General features: G+C 42.7%; 1 protein-coding gene across 1 annotated transcript in view; it reads right to left on the bottom strand.

Moving 5' to 3' along the window:
• KIAA1211 (KIAA1211 ortholog) overlaps positions 1 to 21149 on the bottom strand; it is a 43450-nt gene extending 22301 nt beyond the window's left edge. Inside the window, 2 exon segments of the mRNA XM_010287294.1 lie at positions 4119 to 4254; positions 20944 to 21149. Of these exon segments, the coding sequence (XP_010285596.1) occupies positions 4119 to 4238 (120 nt within the window). The 5' untranslated portion in view covers positions 4239 to 4254; positions 20944 to 21149.
• Between the last annotated feature and the right edge of the window lie 505 nt (positions 21150 to 21654).

Genomic DNA, 21654 nt, shown 5'->3' with positions numbered 1-21654 from the left:
AAGTTAAAAGATAAGAGCTTTGTGGTTTAGCAAACGACTGCGTAGCCTTGTTGAGATCTGGGCAACATCAAACAGAAACAACAGTGGGAATGGCTGGTAGAATACAGATGTGCAACGCACAGTAGGGGAAGCACTGGCTTGATCATTAGCTAAGATATGTCAATGACTGAAAGAAATGGAATCCAAAACTGAACAGTCATTAGGTCTGACAGGAAGAAAATTATTGGGGACATTCGTCATTACAAAGCCAGAGAAATGTGAATTTAAAAAGTAGTCCTTTAGAATTTGACCAAGAAGTATGGATTCCCAAGACATACTTTATCATAATTAATGTCTGTGTAATAAGTGTGTGTTTTACAAATTTACAGAGCAGGGGGTTGGTTTGTTTTAAACCATGTGGCCACATGAAACAGAAAAGATGTAGCCCAGTGGTTCCTAAATGCAGTAAGCCGTATGTCACAGTCAAGTATTTCTTGCCACAGCCTCACGGATGCCAGATGACCTGAGAAGCTTCCAGTGAAGGCAAGAGGTGGAGAACAAGCTGTCCTCCTGCCTCCAGAGGCAGCAGCAGTGCCACTCCATGGTATTGCCACAGCAAAAGGGAGATAATGGTTTAGATGCATCACAGTACTAACACTCAAAACAAGTTTCCATTGTACTTGCTACAGTTTTTGTGGGCCTGAAATAAAAACTGTCTTCTGTTCATTTGCTGACCATTTCTGGCAAATGTCAGTACTAGGAAGGAGAGTCACAGCTGCAAAATGCGAGGAAGTGGATCTAACACACTTTGATGTAAGGAAAAAAAAAACCCCACTAACTTATGGAAGGGAAGGATGTAAAAACAAGCTCCCAGATTTCCTTTTAGGTTTGTTCTGACACACTGCTAGATTTAGATTTTAAACATTCCTTGTGTCTCATTCACAGTCCTGTATGAGAAGAAAAGCGCCAGATCCCAAGCAGCCAAATGAGTTCAGCACTAAGAGTACCAGTGCCTGTGTACATCTCTGTGTACCAGGTTCTGGCTTTCTACATACGCTGGGTCTTAAAAACTAGGTAATGATAAATCTCAGCAGATCCAAAGGACAAGGAAAAGACTGCTTTTACAACAGCAGATGGCTTGAGCCAACACAAAATAACTTCAGGATACACAAAGGCTATTGGAGGTTAACAAGAAGTCGGGCTTTTCTCAGCACACGCCAAAACCTTTGAATGTGACGAAACCCATTTACAGAAAGCCTGATAAGATGAATGCTGCCAATCTGAAAATCAATAAAAAGAAATGAGAGCTATTTCAGAAAGAACATATAATCACAGAGAATTCCTACAGTAAGACACTGAACCAGGGCATATGCTGGCCAGCTGCCCAGACTGCTACAGAGTTTTACACCATCACACAACATTTTTTGTGGGTTCGTCAACACTCCAGAGTCAGCAGAAATGCAAGGCGAGAAGGGGGAAACACTTTGGTGGTCAGCAGAATGAGATCCAGCACCATCAGTGTTCAATGGCTTGCATTCCTATTCCGATTTCAGAAACCCTTTTCACCATGCTATCTGTTGGGCTTGTAAGCACAGTGCCTCTTCCAAAAAAGATTTAAGTTTTCCAGGAATGTTCACTGTACCACCCCACAAAAAAATCTTGAATAAGGTTAAAATCTGCAGAGCTTTTGATCTCTGTTTGGAATACAGTGAGTTCAAAGCCAGCACAGGCAACACTTCTTCATTGAGGAGCATCTTTCCAGGCAAATGGAAACTGGTAACGCTCTGCTTCCACCATGACATTCAAGCATGGGCAAAACCACAGTAACATTGCTGGGATAGCAATAACTTTACTGGGAACTGGCCACAGAACGGGTTTTAAGGAGTGCAGCACTCTTCAGAAGAGATGACTGTCTCTTCTTGTTTCACCACTTGAAGAAATACAGACGTTCCCAGTGGGAGTGAGCTTGCAGAAAGGGCCTTCAAAGGAGATACAAGCTTCTGATAACTGGGGACTGAGTATTAGTGTTTTCCGTGACCGCAAAATCTCGCGGTAAACAGTCTCCTTTCAGGACACTACAGCAGAAAAAGAGGATGGGGTATGGAGTGCATAAAACCTTCAGACAGGAATGATAGTCCAAATAACTGATCAGACTCAACTCTTAAGGTCAACCTAAAAATGTGCAATGGGATTTTGGCATGATCTTGTCCTAAAACTCAGGGAGTTGCAGAAGTGATGGCTAGGGAAATGGTGGGGACAGTTAAGTGCTGGGCAGCAGGTTTTACAGGTACAAGAGGTGGCCCCTGGGCTTGTTATTAAGGAGCCTTTCCATGGGGTTATGAAAAAAATACATGGACATTTAGATGAATATATAACTTCTGTGTAAATATGTAAATAGTTAAAAGTGGCATTTACAATCTGTTATGCATTTGCTTTCTGATTGAATGGGCTGGATACCACAATGCTCTGGATATCACCATCAGCAGTAGAGTAGAAAAAGCTGAATCAGGGATGTTGTTACAGGCTGGGTTGCAGCTATATTAAAGTGATAAAAATGAACCACTGTCCTTCAACTTTAAAAAGGTAAGCACACTTCTGACATCAAACAGCTGAAACAACATTCCCCCTTAAGATACATGCAAGTAACCGCATCAAAAAAGGCTCATGCAAAGTTCACACAGGCAAGAGCTTATCACGGGCTATTTACTCTGTGACTTCCAAGGGTGATTATTTTTGCTTTGATTTTCTTGAGTTACCGTTTGCTTAGTGAAGATGATTGTTAGCAACTGCAGTAACTGCAGTTTTTGTCATGTCTCTGAGTTTAGTGAAGGCAACAATTTCCATTAGAAATTTTAAGGTGAGTTTGGAAATGGGAGAGGCCACTCCTTCAAAGCGAAAAGGTATTCAGAGAAAAGCTAACGTACCGAAGCCAAGACAACAGATCCTACAGAAGTCAGTGGGATCCAACAGAAGTGAGTGTCCTTTGTATTCAAAGGATGCTCAAGCATTCTGCAAGACAGGTCCAACTACTTCACATCTTTGCCCAGAGTCAGCAGTCATTTAAAATATAATGGTTTCTAGCCTGGAAAGTAGCATGCATTGAATCTACCTGACCCAAGGAAATTTAAGCTGAAAAAACAGCACAGAGAAATTGGAGCTGTCCTAGTGTGGTTTCGACTTCCAAGTTCCTCCACAGTCAGCACAGCCATCGCCGTTCAGGTGCTCTCTCTGCTGGCAGCACTGGGCAGGAAGAAGGAACAATTTCATCCTGAAGGTCGGATCTGTCTACTGTGCGTGATCTCTCACTCACCAGAAAAGATGGACCACAGGTAGACTTTGGACGTAAAAGAAATCAATGGTATTTTACTAGTCAGCCACAGCGTAATGGCACCTATACAGTGTTAAAAATTTATCAGCATTTTGACCAGACCTGTCAGCATCCTGAACTGAAACGTGCTTCTGAAAGACAGCTCTTTCAAGGTCGAGATAGGCACAGAGCTGGGAATCTTACAGATGTACAAGAACTAAAGAAAAAATTAGTTAGACTACTAATGGGACAGAGTTCTGGAAAAGAAGGGAAAGCAGATCATGTAAAGCTCTTTAGAAACAAATACCCAAATGTGTTGTTGATGTAGTTACTTATGTGCTGTTTGCTTTGGAGAGATAAAACATATCCATCTTTCATGAGAACCATTGAAAAGACAGGGAGAAAAAGAAGGAGAAAAAAATGTAATAACATATAAAAGGATAATTAAATCAACTTTGCAAAGAAGTCTTACTATGCATGCCATTCCCTGCCACCAACACCACCTTCATTTTTTTGCTCTACCACAGCTGTAGGTCTCAGGGATACAGATCAGGACATGCCAAAACCATGAGTTCAATTCAAATGAGCTCCACAAGATGCAGACATTTCTGCAGATTTGCTTGCAGCATCACTGCCATAACTTTCGAGACCAAAACCTAGATCTTCTGCAGATTATCTAAATTATTTACATGTCTTTTGGCCAGACAACTTACATGGCTGAGAAACTGCCCCAAGGCTATGGAAAACCAACTCACCTTTACCCACATTTAACAAATTCTGGAGACTGTTTTCTACCGCACTTTAAGTATTTTTCCCACTTACAATTTCTTACCTGAAGAGTTTTGACTTTTCCTAAAACGTTCTCCTGTGACATTGCTTGGATGGCCTGTTCGCTCTCTGTTCTCCCATCAGGTATAAAAATACTGTCATGGGAAAAAGCTCGACTGCCCATAGAATAATGGGAGGACCTGCAAAAAACAGTTGAAAAGTAAATAAGCACAGCAATTAATTTTAAGTGTTTAATTTACATTAAGAATGAGCCTTTGTATGATAGCTGCCCTGCCTGCTCCCCTTTACCTTCCACATAAAAGCCTTGAACATTCTCAGAAGAGAGGTACCCACGTATTTTCTGTTACTAAGAGTTTAACTGATGTACACGATTCCCTCACATACAGTTTTCCTCCTCGGAAGGACAGAGGGTTGTTTTTAATAGGCATCTTGAGAAGGTCAATCAATTTGCCTTAGAAGCCTCAAATCTAAATGTTACTTTTAGGATACAGGGTAGATGATGGTGGTGCATACGCTACCATGTGGTATCAAGAAAGCCTGCATTCATGCTTAGTCGCAACGCTTGGGACCGGCTGTCATTCGTGGCCAAAGGCAGACAGCAGGTCCTAAGCAGAGGTAGCACCGTAACACAAAAAGAGGCTACACACTCTAGTAACCTACTTCTAAGGAGCTACCTCGTTTAGCCGATTACTTAGCTGTTCCTATCACCACGAGTATGACCACGTTGACAATAAAGTGTTATCATCAACACCCCCGAATTGTTACGAAGCTTATTACACCATCCCGTGTGGGTTTAATTCACAACAAAGAGTGAGGGATGCCCGTGCGTTACTGTTAAAATAGATACCAATGCCAAGGAAGAGACTGCATCACGAATGACTTAGTTCTATGGCTGCTCTAAATCCATGGGCAAAGGGATTAAACAAACAGTGGTTTAATTTACTGGAGATTTTACAGGTTCATCAAGAACACTGAGAACTAAAAAAAAAAAAGGGGGGTTTGCAGGTTGTTACTTTGGGGCTTGGGGAGCATTTTAGGGGAAAATGTTTGAAAGTTATGTTTTGTCTCGCCTAGAATATTTTATGGTGAGTGGAAAGCCAGTAAAATACAAACATGACAAAAGCCACAGTAGAAGAAAATTGAACTGAGAGGTCTCCTTTTTAATAACCCATTGGCAAGTCTATGGAACCTATTTACAGCTTTGGTAACAATCAATCTGGAGAAGAAAAACAGATGCTTTTTACACCAATCTAACTAACCACCTTCTACATGTGATAAAAACATTATAAACAAATACTTCAGCAAAACCGAGGAAGATGGTAATTCCAGAGAGAGGGATAAGTGAAACAAGAAAAATTAAAGCCTCATATATTTAAAAAAATAAGTATATTATCTTCTTCTCCCCTCTAAAATGTGCTAACTGTTTGTAAATGGCTCAAAATATTTCTATTCATACTTTGAAAAAAAATAATGTTTGGAATATATTTGTTACATTCTTATCTTGTTTTTTCTGTATGGATGGGATATGGAAAGAAACTTTTTAAGTAAAAATTATAATCTTTTCTTACCAAGAAAGAATGTTATATAGGGTTATACTTTTATAACTGATTAAATGATAGGCTATTTTTTACTTTCCTAACAAAATTTCTTACAGGTAACCTGAAAATAATAGAAAAAAAGCCACCCACAACCTCTTATTCTCTCTAGTTTATATTTAAAATACATTTGCACTCACAAAATAAATCATCTAGGCTTTTGAGGAGAACACATACAGCTCCCTATGTCATTTCATCCTCCATGCAAGCACAGACTAACTGAAAAACTGGGTTTTTTACCCCAAATTAGTATTTGAACATGCTTCCTTTGAAACAAACCAGCACACAATCAAGCAAAGAGCTGGCCAATATTTCATAGTGTTTTTAGCCACCGAAGAGGGGAAACATTTAACTGATGCTATATTCTATTTTAGATTTTTTTTTTTTAAATAAAAAACACAACCTGATTGCCTTTGGCTGCTAAAGGTAATGTACCTTCTTTTAGAAATCTTTTATTAGAGAAACCATAAAAGTATATTTTTAAACCCTCTTCTAAAAAGGTTCCTGTACCGAATCATCATGACTCAGCCTGTACGCAGACCTGTGGTAAAATTGCATGGCACTGGAACGTGTCTACCTTCCTTGGGCAGGAACCAGCCCACGAACCGCAGTTTGAGAAATGCCCCTTAAACAGAGGCCCCTTAATTAACAAATTAACGTTAACGAATGCCCCTTAATCTCCTAGTGGGCCTGGCTTGCAAGATGAGTGGCTTGACATGAAGCTGAGTGAAAGTTGGCTTTTTTTCATATACCCACATAGGTCTGTTTGAACTGAAAGCTCCAGCATCGCGTTCAACAAGGGGGAGGCGGGAGGGGGAAAGGTCTGTATTCACAACCAAAACTGAGGGGAATGTGCAGAATTTGGCAAGCCAGCCCACGCCAACCCCTCCTGCGTTTGCAGGGTTCAGCACGTGAAGCTGCTGCAGGTGCAGAAGGCACGGCCAGTGGGAATTTATCGTTTTCTATCTACCTTTGAGCAGAGAGATCTGCTGAGGATGAATAATCCAGGTCCCGCTGTGCTCCAGAGAGGATCCTCTCGCAAAGATTCTCCCAGCAGCACCGTGGCTTAGGTACTTACGGCTTTGTCTCACCTTCACTGCGCAGGTGGCACCATCCTCCCCTCTGACCCACCAGTGGGTTGGCGTTCGCGTACTCGGACGTACTTCAGTACTACATCTTTATCCCCTCTGTTTGTTACGACTAATTAGTAGGCAAGGGTTGCCATTCAGGCACCAACGCTTTCAGTGACTTGTTTGCAAGTCGTTCTTGACCTTCCTAAGGAATCTGTTAATATTTAAGTTGGGAACAGCTGACCTGCAGCTTTTGAGCGGAAGAGGGTTTGCTAGCAGTCAAAGCCCAGAAGTTCAGCAGCAGGGATGTGCTGGCAGGAGGAACTGCCCGATAATCTGTCTCCCCGGCATGGAAGAAAAGAGCAGCTGCTGAGGTCAGTGCTGGTGGACTGCCTAGGACATGGCTGCCGATGAACATCTTCCCCATCCCGCTACAGAGCTGAGGATACCTTTAGTGATCTAGTCTCACCTCCTGCCTGTGAACTAACCCAATGAACCTCCTGACTGAGATACGCAGTACACCAGCTTTTGGCTATGTGCAGATTTGAGTTTATGGCTACTGTCATCAGACTTGTTAAAATGTCATTTAAAGCTTCCCTTGGGACACTGGGACACGTGAAACAGCTCGGGAGCTTCATGTGACCTGCAATCTTCAGAACATCACCACTGGAAGGCCAACCCTATCTCTGACAAGTGCCCGCAGGGGCACCCATGGCCGGTAAGGACCGTGCCCAGCAAGTACAGCATCTCTCTCTGACGTTCTCCCATATGCCAACTGCTTTCAGTTCAGGCACCTCCTCGTTACATGGCATCACACATTTTTGTTTCATAGAGCTGAGGCCAAACATATTTGAAAGTTTTTCTTTGATTTTGTTTTCTTATTAACTTGCTACCAAAACAAACGTACTCCAAATTGTTAGAACACATGAAACTTTCACAAGAAACCCCACAGCGAATTAACCCGTCCTCTCTTCTACTATATACCCTCAAAATGCTTTGCAGATACACTGGATATTTCACAACTGGATGACCAAGCAATTTTGCTAGCCACATCCCCAGTAACTGGTAAAAATGTTTTAAGAATTTTGCTTAAATGTCTGTGTAGGCTAAATTACATTGGAAAAAACATATTCACACATTGTAGCAACCTAGTTTCTTTTATAAGCAAGTTTAAATATTGTTTAAGGTGATTTTCCAGGCTACTTGAACTTTCTGAAAGGTCTCTTATTTTACTCACTTGGAGCTCACAATCCTTTCAAATCTTCCCAGCTGTGAGTTTGACAGATGATACCACAAAGGTCCTTTTTCCACCCCTTCTTCCACTCTCCTCATGTTCTACTTTCGGAAAGACTAAGTTTCTTTTAAGTCATAATACAGTGTGAATTAATTGAGTTTCCTTCATTGCTACCACCATTCTCATCTCTGAGGTTTTTCTCAGAAGCCTTTATACAACAACATCCTCACAATCCACATCTACAGACTGTGCTTCAGAAAGATGTCCCCTCAATTAAAAGGCATGTCGACATCAGGAATGGCTTTCAATAGATTCATGGTATGTCACAGACCTGGGCTACAGTCACAGCCACGGTGGAAGGTATTACAGTTTCAAACTGCCATATCACTTGCAAGAGATGGGGGAAAACAGTGGCATCAGTTTGTGAGCACTTCTGTTGATAATACTGATGATGACACTTCAGAGGCTGTCTGTGCTGAAAATAATTGAATCATGATCTGACTCACTTCCAGAAACCTGACTAAATTAAATAAATTATGGATGTGCTGTACCAATATACAAAGCACTTTTAGCAAATCCTTGAAGATGTCCTCTCTGAAGATGTGTTGCAGCTCAAGTATCATGTTCCAACTTCAGTTCCGATACACAATTTTTCAAAACCAATTTTCTCATACTCGAAGCAAAGTTAAATTCCATTTCTTCTCAGAGTTTTCTTTGCCACACCTTGTCCCTCTTCAGATTCCTGAATATAGGTTGGAATACTTGGTTTCTCAGCAAAACTAAGAACACACTTTTCACTTTCTTTTATTAGGATTAAATTCTTAAGAACTGCTACATTTTTGAGAATGTATGAGGGGTTCTTTGATACACATGGGCTTTGGCACAAAAAGAGTGCACCGGGATATGTCTTTATCTTGAGGGTACCCCAAGAGCATAAAAGTACAGCAGAGCCAACCATCCCGCAGGATTTTTACAAATAACGAAGCCAGTAGTGTCAAACAGGTGAGAAATAGAGCAAGACATAGAGTACCAAGACCACACCACATCTTGACCATGGACATGACATGGACTTCTAGCCTGGGTTTAACTGTATTTAGCTGTAAAAAGAGTTCCCTCATAGAATGGTCTGGGTTGGAAGGGACCTTTCAAGGCCATCTAGTCCAACCCCCCTGCAGTGAGCAGGGACATCAAATACATCTTGCCCCTAACTAGCTTTCTTCTCCACAAAATGAATATGTTTCTCAGACTCTTTTTTTAAATCTGTGCTCATAAATTCATTCCCCTGGAAAGGGCAACATCTTCTGTTGTATTTCAAACTTCTGGAAGAATCCCAGAAAACCACAGGTTAAACAGATTACATAGATATTGGAAGCATCATAGATCTAACGTATCTTGTGTATGAATTTGGCTTGCAAAAGCCCCTGTGCAGTAACCCCACTTTCCATTACTCACTCTTGCTGAGGTGTCTGTGTGTGCTAAGAAACTAGGAAATGTGAAACAAATCCCTCACAGCAGAACGGGACCACCCTGAGCCTACAAGAGTCTTATTCCTCTCCCATGAAGACCGTCAAAGCGAGAGATTGCTCTTTGGACCCCCATCAGCCATCCACTGCTACGCATCGTCAGCCGTTTAGGATGCAATTTTCCGTCAGCTAGATACTGACAGACCGACTCCGAGTCAGGAGTGGGTGAGGTATCACCTTTTCTCCCTTTATCCTCCTGCCTGCGTGTTCCCTTCACCTCCTTTGTGGCTGCTTAGTGCTCGTGGTTCACATGAAACAATTCAGAGAGCTGTTCTGACTGAGTAACTAACTACAAAAGAAAAAAAAAAAAACACCACAAACCCAAACCCAACAAAACTCAAAAGCCCACACAACTTCCTGCTTTGGCTGAGCAAACACTGACACAAGCTTCCATGCCAGCTGCACATCCAGAGCGCTGCTGGAAAGAGACAACTGCAGTCCGGTCTTCGATCAGCATATACCGCTGTGGGACTGCACCCTTAAGCACATCAGAGTACGTGCCGGGCTAATCTTGCACAGAATACAAGCCTAAATTTACCTCAGTACTGGTGGCTATTATGTTTTAGACCCCATTTTTCTCCAGAGTTATTTCTCCTCTCAAAGACAAAAGTGGGGTCCTTAAAAAGGGGAAGTTTTGCCAGCAGGGAACACCGAGGTCTCAGCTCTTGCATAATCCTGGTCGGTGCATTTCTGTAGTACAGAAAGCTCACACCACCAATTGCCTCTTCGGTGTGTTCCTCCCACTCTGGTATTAAAGAGTTAGAAATAGAAACTGGAAAATAAAGGGAAGGAATGAGTTGTTCTGTTCTTTCATGTTTTTAGAGACCGACTCAAAAAAACCCTCAGTCTCATGACTTTCACTCTTTTAGATTTCCATTAGAAATCAATTCTGTAATCATTAGAGATCAGAGCCAACTTTTTAACACGAAGGCATTTTTAATGCTAAAAAATTCACAAAGCATGCAAAGCAAGAACAAATTTGTTTTAGCCAGATATTGACCCTTAGTATAATCCCTTCAAAGACATCTGAGAGTCACCTCCCAGAATAGTGCCCCAGGGAAATGACAAGTGCAGTGATAGGTTGCCTTTACCTAATGTTTTGTTTTAAAAAAGAAATCTGATTCCAACTCTTTGCATCTCCCATGAACGCCCCCAGGGCAGCTAGAGATGAAAAACATAAATTGCATTTTCTAGTCATTCCAGAGACGCATTAATACTGTAATAGAGGAAAATGGATTGTAATTCTGAGCTGTATTTTTAGTGTCCTCTCTTTCATCTGTCATGCTGGAATGTGAGTTTTAGTTCTACCTCATGCCAAGATGGGGAATATTGTCCACGCTGCAACATAACTCCGCGTTACAACTGTGCTTAGACAGCATGTTGCTTCATTGCATTAACAAACCCGTAAACATGATCCATGCAAGCTGAACAGGAAAAAGGGAAATTTTTTAGCAAGGTAGTTGAAGGATTCTTTTTCATAAAGTAAACTTAGGGATCATTTCTGTGCTCAATCTAATATATATATTTTATATATATATTAGCTAATATATATCCATATCACCTTCAGGAAGTGCCGAACCTCAGGACACCAACTCTGGGAAAACTGCACGGTCCCATTGTTATGACCCACCAGCGTCCCACTGATGCCAGTGCAGCCTCTGTGTTAGTAGCTCTGCTCGTCTCAAAAGACATCATGCAACACTGTCTTATACAAAGCTCCAGCTTGATGCCATCAGGAGATATGTAACCTAAGAACTTGCTGTAAAATAGTTTTTTTAAAAAGTGAGGATCAAGCCCAGTTTTGAGTAGCTGATACCTCTTTAATGTATGCTAACAATCTAAGAAAAATCATGATCATTAAGGGCATAGAAATTAATCCTGGGAGCTGTCAGGGCCCTGAGTGCACTAATAAACTTCAGTGTCCCTGACCAGCCTCACCTGGGACCCTCCACACACACACACGGGTCCAGGAGCTCTTCTTAAGATTACAGTTGAGGCTTTGGTCCCTGCCTGAGCTGTGCTGCAGGAGTGCTGGTCTCCAGCTCAACCACAGCTGTACCTGGCTACGAAGTCCCATGATCCAGGTCAATTTGCAGACTGATTTCCTGACTTGCCCTTGGCCCTGCCTTCCCTCTATAGACCTGTGGGGTGATCGATGGATCTGATCCCGACTGACTTCCTGGCTCAGCCTCAGACCCTCCTTATTATCCAGATATTGCCTTATCTGTACTCCTGGTTGGACCTGGCCACCCATCCTGGGATCTGTCCTGCTTGCCTTGCTTAGATACTGTGGGACTGGGCCCTGGGCCGTGAGGCCCCTACCCTGCTGTGGGATGCCCCTTGGTGCCCCGCTTGCCTCCCATAAGCGAGCAGCCTTGCCCTTGCTGCTTTCTGATGAGAAGGTAATGAGGTGGGACGAGGTAAGTCTCAGTATGCAAAGAGAGGTATCACGCTGGTTTCCAGTAATTCTGCAAGTGACCCCCTAACTCCGCTTGAGGATTGTGGACAAGTCACCCGTTGTTACAGAAATATGCAGACTAGGGGAAGGAACAGGGCTCTAAATGGTCCAAGTTTCACATGTGGCCTGGCAATCCACTGCATGTGACACTATTCTATCAAACAGCAGCATATGTTTATGCAAAATATGCTCTAAAATATGGCAAAACAGAGAGAAAAGGAAGCGAGAAGTCTAAGTTAGCCTTGGCAGGAATAACTGCTATATAGTGACTGCATTTAGCTCACAGGGAAGAGGAAATAAGACAGCACATTACACCACAGGTGACAACTCTGCTTGGTTCGAGTCCAGCCCTAGACCTTACCAGCTGCGGAAAAGGCAGCTGCCACGCAGAATCTGCAAGGAAATAAAATATATGATGATTAGGAGGGAGAATGCAATGAAAACAGCCAAAAGGGAGGCAAGGGGGAGGACAAGTAGATAGTAGGGCAGCCTAACCTTTCAGGGACACTAAAGCAAGACAGCGTTTCTGATGGAAGAAGTGAACACCAGAGTTTTAAAAACATGTTCTGGAATTGCTAAAGTGAAAATGAAGCTAGTTATGATCACGGTTGAGGATGAAAGACAAGGAAAAAATGAGACAGACACAGAGTGGGACATGATAAAATGTTAACAGCTGTTGCAGAGAGAAAGCCTACTGAAGGGTTCTTAGGACCATATACAAACCACAGCATACATAACGAGGCATTTTTGCACTCAAGTAGCAGGTAAAAAAAAAGGCAAGTTCATGGCATTTAGTGCAAATTTCTAGTAAGTGTTAAAATTGCAACAAGTGGTGAAAACTAGCCCACATACCTGAGAACAAAGCTTCTGGAGCACAAAGACTTAATCAAGTTATTAATAGGAGGGAAGAAGGCAAGAGCTGAGGTGTTGAGAAAGGGTACGATCAACAAAACCACTGAGAATGATGTTCTCAAGTTCAGTCTTAAGTTCTGTCAAGACACCCGGAAACCATTTCAGGAAGGCTTTCCCCACTCCTCCGCCCTGACCACATGCCACTCGGTACATGTCAGAAATGGCCACTCATATAGTAGTTGTGGCTCCTATTCCTGTGCTGTTCAGCTACAACAAATTACAGAAAAGGTGAAACAACTCTGATTTCACCACACCTGTAATGAATCCTGTAAGAGGATCCATGCAAATGAAGAACGGGAAAGGGCAAAGCTGCTCTTTGCCTCAACCTTTTCTGTCCTGGAACACCCCTTCTTTCCCACAATACACTGTGTAACACAGAAATAAGAAACTTGTTCAACGTGGATCCACGTCAGCTGACACGTGCAAGAATAATCCAAGCATGCTTTGTTTCTAAAAGCCTTATATCCATATGTTGCTTTGCTCTGCTTCGGCTCGAAGAGATACTTGCTGAAATGCAGAGTGCTGCTAAGATGAAGCATCCAGGAGAAGGCGGACACCAAGCACCACTGCACCAAGGTGCTCCCCACTGGAGTCAGGAAGGCACTCAAAACAAAACACTTACAAGGGAAATTAGGAGACTGACAAAAACCAATTGCAGAAACCAGACTAATGAGCAAAAGAAAAAAAAATTGCCCAGTGTATGAAAATTGGATGTGACAGAGGGAAGGTATCTTGGGAACTCTTTGAAGCTGCAAGCAGGTAGACAGATCACTTTTTTTTTCTTCCCTTCTAGATTGCTTCATACAGAACTGCCCAATACTGCATCCTCATGGAAACGTGTCAAAATAGTGGCTGAAATTGTCCAAGGAGGAATCAGGACATTTCCCTGGGCCCAAAACACAAAAGCTTGTGATTCTTTAGATCTGGTTGTTTCGATGTTTAGCCAGAACCTTCAATTCATAGGGATTTATGAATGTGTAAATATACTACCACCTAATAAACCAATACATCAAATAACATTTTCTTATTCTTCCTATTTTATCAAAGCAGATTCTTGCAAGTTGTCATTTATAGGTTATTGGGTTTCCCTTCTCCCCACTCGCAAATTTAGAAACTGAACAGCTGAACTGTTAGTGAATCATTTTCATGAGAGCAAATGCTCTAATAGTCATGCAGAAAAAACAACACATAGACGTTAAGAGCTTATAGACGAGGTTTATGATTTGAGTCGGAGGTAAAAACAAGACTTTATGAAAATTTTAAAATACCATGAGCTGCTTTTGGAAATTTTGAGACAGATTATATGCCAACAACTACTTTGATATGTCTGCTTTGTAAGAGTCCATCTAAACAAGACACCAAAACCATCTTGGGGTCAAGCCTTTAGTGAAATCCCTGAGGTGGCCTGCAGCAGGAACATGAATCTTCGTGTCCTGCTGCTGATCATCACCTGCACCAAATTTCAAGTCTACAGTTAGTACCGGACAATGCTAAGAAAAGACAACCGTAACATCTGTCCTACTCTTTTCACTACCCCCCACCAAAGTAACATGGGAGACACTCTTCACGTGAAGCGCATTACCCACTGAGATGACACGGAAATCTGAGCTGCAAGATGAACGTGCCATCAGAGCAGGGGCTGGGACTGCTGAAAAGGCAACGCAAAGACCAGAAAGAAAGAGACTGAGCAGTTTCTCCAGATTGTTGGGTTGTGGGGTTTTTTTGCCTTCAATCACCACATACTCTTTCAAGGTACATGTCAGGTAATTACCTGGGCAGTAAAAAAGGAGTCAGTTGAGAGATGAGGAAAATATAATTACATTCCTTTTTCAGGCCAGTCTCTATGACGACAAGAGTGAATGCCATTGATCAGCAGTTAGTAACCAAGGCCACATTTGACGCAGATGAGTTGTTCTCATTCACATGAAATGCAAAATGAAGATTAAATATTCAGAAACGAAAATGGAGGTACAAGAGATGAGTAATAGTGAAAAAACTGTATCACCTCCTAGACCTGACTTATATAATAAGCTGTTATTGGAGGAGTAGAAGACCACAAATATCTGCAGAAATTCCCAAGCTGAACATGTTGTTTAGAAAAATCATATGAATAATTTTGTTTTCCAAGGTAAATGCTCAACTGGGAACAATCACAGAAAGGGTGAGCTGAGCACTGAACAAACCTCTCCTATCTCTAACTTCTGTGAAAACAACCACAAGAATACAGGTCCCAATCTGCACCCTCCAGAAGAACCTGCCATTTATTTGTTGTACATCATCTCGCAAAGCTGTGATATTCCTGCTACCCATGTATGCATGAACTCCGCATAGACTGCGCCCACAGTAACAAAGTTAACACAGGCTAAAAACAGACGTACTGTCGAAAGTACACCTACTGATGCTTTTTTTTTTTCCCACTTGTGACCATCATGGTCTCCTTGCTTACAGAGGACCAACTCTTTGCTTAGTCCTCCTCCTATCAGTAAAGAATTTATAAAGCAACTCCTCCTTCTCACAGAATCACAATCACAGAATGGTAGGGATCGGAAGGGACCTCTGAAGATCATCTGGTCCAACCCCCCTGCCAAGGCAGGATCACCGAGGGCAGGTTTCACAGGAATGCGTCCAGTCAGGTTTTGAAGGTCTCCAGAGAAGGAGACTCCACAACCTCTCTGGGCAGCCTGTTCCAGTGCTCCGTCACCCTCACAGTAAAGAAGTTTCTCCTCATGTTGAGGTGGAACTTCCTGTGCTGCAGTTTATGCCCATCGCCCCTCGTCCTATTACTGGGCACTACTGAAAAGAGACGGGCTGCATCCTCCTGACAGCCACCCTTCAGATATTTATAGACATTGATAAGGTCCCCTCTCAGCCTTCTCTTCTCCAGACTGAACAGCCCCAGGTCTCTCAGCCTTTCCTCATACAAGAGATGTTCCAGTCCCCTAATCCTCCTCGTAGCCCTCCATTGGACTCTCTCCAAAAGTTCCCTGTCTCTCTTGAACTGGGGAGCCCAGAATTGGACACAATACTCCAGATGAGGCACTCCAGTGAGGGGGGGATAGAGGGGTAGAGGGGGAGGATAACTTCTCTTGACCTGCTGGTCACACTCTTCTTAATGCACCCCAGGATACCATTGGCCCGCGTGGCCACCAGGGCACATTGCTGCCCCGTGGAAAACTTACTGACTACCAGGACTCCAAGGTCCTTCTCCATGGAGCTGCTTTACATCTTTCTCCTTTACATCTTTCTGCAATTCCTCCTTTGTTTCCACTTTCTGTAGGCTTCTTTCTCAAATTTCAATGCACTAACAAGTTAGCCACGTTGATAGCTATACCTCCTATCTTTTCTCTGCCTGAAAATTTGTGCCTGTGCCCTTTGTGGCCATTCAGGCACAGAATTCAAAATTAATGTCACATTAAAATTTATATTTTACAAGTCAAATACCTCTTAGATAAACAACATCAGCTGTCTGGAACCGAAACCACAACTCAACTGACTGATCAAATCTTGATCACATTATTTTCCCCTCTAAAAAGTACTTTGGACAATAGTGGCAAAGTGTCCTCTAAGAAATGTGCTATGCAGGTGCCCCATCCCATGGAATCCCTGACCATGCGTCACTGACATTCTTTCCATCATTGCCGTTGGCCTCTTTTAAGCAGAGAGAAGCCAAATTTGCACTATAAACATTGATGGCTGGCACGAAACGACGGCCTCCTTTCCATGTTCAGACTGTCTGTGGCATTTGGACTTGGGTGTAAACCACCAGTCAAACAGCCCAACCCACTGAGCCTCTGACAAAAATTATCTTTAGCAAATTACTAAATGAAGGCCTCTTAAGATCACAATGCTTTTTTTTCCCTCTCCCCAGTCTTTCTTCTGCTCTTTTCAAACGGAAAGATTCAGTCTTGGTGTTGGCAGGTGGACTGCCCAGAGAAGTTTGGGAGACTTCAGTTCTTAGGAGGAGACAGCGGCTCGCACAACTTGCAGCTCCATACAGATGCATGACCTGACTTGTGCTGCACCTCTGGCACTGTGTCCCGGTTTGCCACCCTGGGGCCTTCCCCCAGGAACTTCCCATCACAAGCAGTAAAACTCCTGATGCAGCTTGGGAACACACCATGCTCCTTGCCCGAGCTTTGCTCCATAAACAGTTTATTCCTTACCTGTATAGCCTAGTGACGAAAAATACTTGCCTTAAATCCATGTGAAGCCTGTCTTTGAGTGCAGACACTGGGCAAGTATTACAAAAAGTACTGAAATATTTTCCTTCAGCTCTGCATATGCCCTGTTTACATTTCTAGAATTGAAGTTTCCTGGCGAGATGTCAGGACAGTTGTCAAGGACAGATAATTTTGAAGCTCTGCTGGTAAAATTGTCAGAAACTAAACTTTATATTTGCAACAGAATGATTTTGGCTTCTACAATCGTTGTAGAAGAAATCAGTGCAACTACACTATCTCGCTGAATTATCTGATCAAGTGCAACAAGGATACAGCTCGTTAGCTGTATAGCAAATAGCAACTTTGCTGGCCAAAATGAGGATGTTCAAAGGACTAATACATTTGGAGAAATCACACTGCTTATGCACGTGGTCCCCACCAGCAGAAAAGCAGCTGAATCCACTAGCTGAGTAGCAACCGCTGTACAGTTTCGCACAGCTCTACTAGGCAAAGAGCGGGGTCATTCGCGGTCCAGTCCCAATAGCAATTCACGCTCAGCAAAGGTTCAGCAAATACTGGGCAAAGGTGTTTACGAGACAGGAAATTTCTCATGCGTTCTTCTTCACAGGCAGTCTTCCTCAGCATATACCGAGAACTAAGATCTTTAGGTGATTTCTTTGTAATGAGGATGACTTTATGAAGGCGACCTGAGAACAGTTTTACAGGGATTATGCAGAGCTTGATGGGGATTTAGAAATTTCATTTCACGGACAGACACATTCAGGAGACTGAGATTTTCACAGAGACTTTTGCCTGGAAGAAGATCAGTGTTGCACACCTGAGCCTTAAGGACTGGACAGGTCTACTTCCACGTTCTTTGAAATATTGCATTCAGCCCAAGTAAAGGCACTCTACTGTAGTCTCTACAAGAAAAATGTAATTCCCTGCTGCCTCTGCCCATCAGCCCAGAATGACAAACTTGTCATAGGGCACCGCACAGGCGCCCTTTCAGCTACATCCTCACAAAGCTTGCTTAGTGTCAACTGTGACAAATGACAAAAAATACAAAATTTTACAAAGTGTCAAATCATAGCCTCAGAACAGAAGCTTCTGGAGACTTTAGTGAAGCTCCACAAACGCAATTTAACTTGTCTTGTAATAAGCAGTTCTGTCTACCAGCTCACATGGGTAGGACAGAAAGTTAATGAATACGGTTTTAACTTTATAAACTCGAGAAAGGCAATATAAGAGTGGGAAAAGGAGTTTGTCTTTCACAAGGCAGGGCAAGACAAATTGCAGTAGCAAACCTCCCACTTGAGAATTGCAAAACAACATGGATGAATAAATAGGTTGAAGCGTGCATACATCAGGATACCAACCAAGTTATTTGCATCTGATGAATCCAAGAAGTATCTGTAGGAAAGGATGGACAGGCAGATCTCTCAGGCTGCTTCCAACTCAGCTAGTCGATCTACACCGTATGCAGATTACCTGCATGGCTCCTGGTACATCTGCATCACCCGGTCGGCGCAGCGTCCATTAGAGATTCAGGTGTTGGCTCTGAGCAGGCTTGTAAGCCAATACGGCACACAGGGAAACTCTAGCTTAGGTCTTGGAAGCAATACAGACCTCTTATTTAGATCTCTCTGTACTCATTTATTTTCTTGACTCTACTTTCCTGAAGCAGCTTTCTTCCTTAATATCTTTTCAAAATAATAACCTCTCCCTCCTCAAAACAAAACCACATCTGCAGATAACAAATTAATGTACTCTACAGGCTGATGAAGAAATATAGCTCTATTAAAGGAATGGCAGCATCCCCCAGACTTTGGTTGCAAAATTGGAACTCTTTGTATACACAAAAGTATACAAATACGTATACTTAGTATACGTTCTTAAAGAGTTTGAAGGTTTTATAAAACTATTCAGGATTTTGGTTACATAAATATACTACTAATTATTTATATTTGCTCTGGTCCATTTCTATATGAATAATGGAAGGTATGGTAATGCATTTACTCTTAGACAACTTGTAAACAACTGTGTATATTATTTTACTTAGATAGTTTATCTCTGCATTCAATTCATAAGCATCTGAAATGATACTAAAGGCAAAAAAATATAATGGATGGAAGCAATGCTGCTGAAAACAGAAAAGGGTGAAAAAATTAAGCTTCCCAGAGCAATCTAATGCACTGAACTGAACATCTATGCTTGTTGTAAGATGAGTAACGTGGCAAACGCTACGTGTAAACTGAAAATTGTTACCAAATCTTACCCACAATTGCACCATGAAGCCTGACAGGGAAAACAGAGTTTTGACTGAGTTTTGAGCAGGCTAAAATGGAAGCACCTCTCATGAATCACAGGCACAGAAGGAAATGTTCCACTTGAGAGGTGGGACCCTTCACATTTGCTAATTCCCTGTGATTTAAATTGTACAGTCTGATTTATTCCACTAGAGGCTTATATTTAATGACTTTATTGACTAGAAGAATGAATCTGTTTATAAATGAAAGCATTTAACAGTCCCACGAGGGTCTGCCACACCTCCACTGTTGAGGAACAGGACAAGTTCCCACATCACTGTTTCTGAGCGCAGCGCTGAATTTTCAGCTAGTCTAAATGGGAAATCCCTGATAGCAAGATGATGCCCTTTGTCTTGCTCTTGTTTGCTGGTTTGCTCTTGAGGCAGAAGGTACTGTAACTTCCTACAGTCGCTCGGCATCACGCACACAGGCGATGCAACAGCAGTCAGTCACGTCTCCACCTACAGTGTGGCTATGCTCAGTTTTGATTTTTGGAAAAGCTGGAACAGGCAAAAGAGATGTACAAGATTGCACTGCAGAAACAAACGGGGAAGCCTAGGACTTAGAGAATTTCACAGAATGGAAGAAAAAATCCAGAAGCTTAAAAATAAACAAACAAACCAACCCCACATTTTCACAGCTATGATTTTGCACCATCGAAAACCCTGTGCAGGGTGGTGTTTCTGATACACATTTCCTTCCCGAGCAGAGGAAGTTATGGGGTTTTGATCCTTACATATGTTTTGTTACTTTCAGATACTCACACTCCCTAGTGCAAACAGTTCCTTTTTTCCCAAAGCATCAGGCTTTTACCAGGAGTCAACTAACATCTCTGAGACTTTCAGCTGGGAAGTGAAATAAGTATTACTGACCCAATTAGTTTGTGCATTTGGTGTTGGTTTTTTGCTGCTGGGGTGTGGTTTTTTGTTTTGGTTTCGTTTGTTTTTTTCCCCCATGCTGTTCCTAGTTAGAGATTGCTGACTAGTTAACTCTGGGCAGTTTCTTTCTCCCATCATTTCTGCAGCAAATTCGTGCACCCTCCTCCTGTCCTCTCTTGTCACTGGAATACAATCTGATTTCCAGCTGCCTCTCTCTCTTCCTTCTTCTACCCTACATTCAATTCAGATCAGAATAAAAGCAGCCTGTTTGTCAACCCCAACTGCAATGCAAAACCTGTATGGGGTAGACCGAGAGAGGGTGTCTCTGTCCTGACCCGGAGATGCCACCTCGCAGGGAAAAGTACGCAGTGAAGTATCTGTAGCAGCCAGTTCAAGTTTCCCTCTCCCCAGTGTTAAACACACGGGTGCCATTAATACCACTGCTCAGGCGTTCGCCGTGGAGTTCTGTTAAATCACAGAGCCGGATTCAAACGCATTTCTGCTTCACCCCGGGATTTCACCCGCACCGGCACATGTACGCCGTAAGTAAGAGGTGAGACCTTGGGGTCTACAGCAGCGGGCGTCACGTTCAGAGGAGGGACAGGGATGCACACGCTTCATAAAAAGCGGCATAGAACTTGGTACCACTCAGCAGAGGCAGAATTTGAATTTGATTCCATTAAAAGCAAGGAGAACAAGCCACGGGTTTGCAGACCCATGTGAGCTTACCTCAGACCGCCGTTTGGCTCTTCATCGGAGGAGAAGGTGCCGTTGCAGACGTTGCCGAAGGAGTGGCTGGGCTTCAGCTTGGCTTCCTCGCAGTCTGACGTGGGCTCTCTTTTCCTCCTCTTACCAAAGAGCTTCTTGAAAGGCTGGAATTTGCCTGCTTTTTTCTTGTCTGGGGATTACAAGACAAACAGGCGCAGGGCTGAGGGACTCCGCGGCAGCAGGTTCAAAGGGAGAATGAGGTCAAAGAGCAAATCACCCGCCCGAAGCAGCCCGGCGCTCGCAACGTAAAGGCAGGGCTGCAGCTCGCTGTCGACGCGTCACGTTGACAAGGCAAACGTAAGAGCATTAAAACATCTGCTCTCCAGTTTAAGGATCTGCTCACAGGTGTCAGCGTGGCTGAACGTTTGGATGAAGAGAAAGGATTATTTTGTAGAGCCAGAATTTATTTACTATTTGAGGCTCATTTTTAGGCTTTACACCACACTTTTTTTTTTTTTTTTTTTAATCTTTTCACCAAAAGACAAGCACTGCTTTGGCCACCCCACTTTAGCAGGTGCTGGATCTTCTGCCTTGAATTAAAAGCAGTTGAAAATAACCTGCTCTATTTTACTATGTAGCCTCATAACCAGACAAGTCAATTTGCAAATTAACAAAGAGAACAGGATAAAGTCTTCTGGTGGGTTACTTCAATAAACATCCAGCTCTATACCA

The sequence above is a fragment of the Phaethon lepturus genome, unplaced genomic scaffold (assembly GCF_000687285.1).
Source record: "Phaethon lepturus isolate BGI_N335 unplaced genomic scaffold, ASM68728v1 scaffold12835, whole genome shotgun sequence".
NCBI classification, from domain to species: Eukaryota; Metazoa; Chordata; class Aves; order Phaethontiformes; family Phaethontidae; genus Phaethon; species Phaethon lepturus.
Note: the sequence above shows the minus strand (reverse complement) of the source record. Positions and strands in the feature narration are given on the sequence as shown.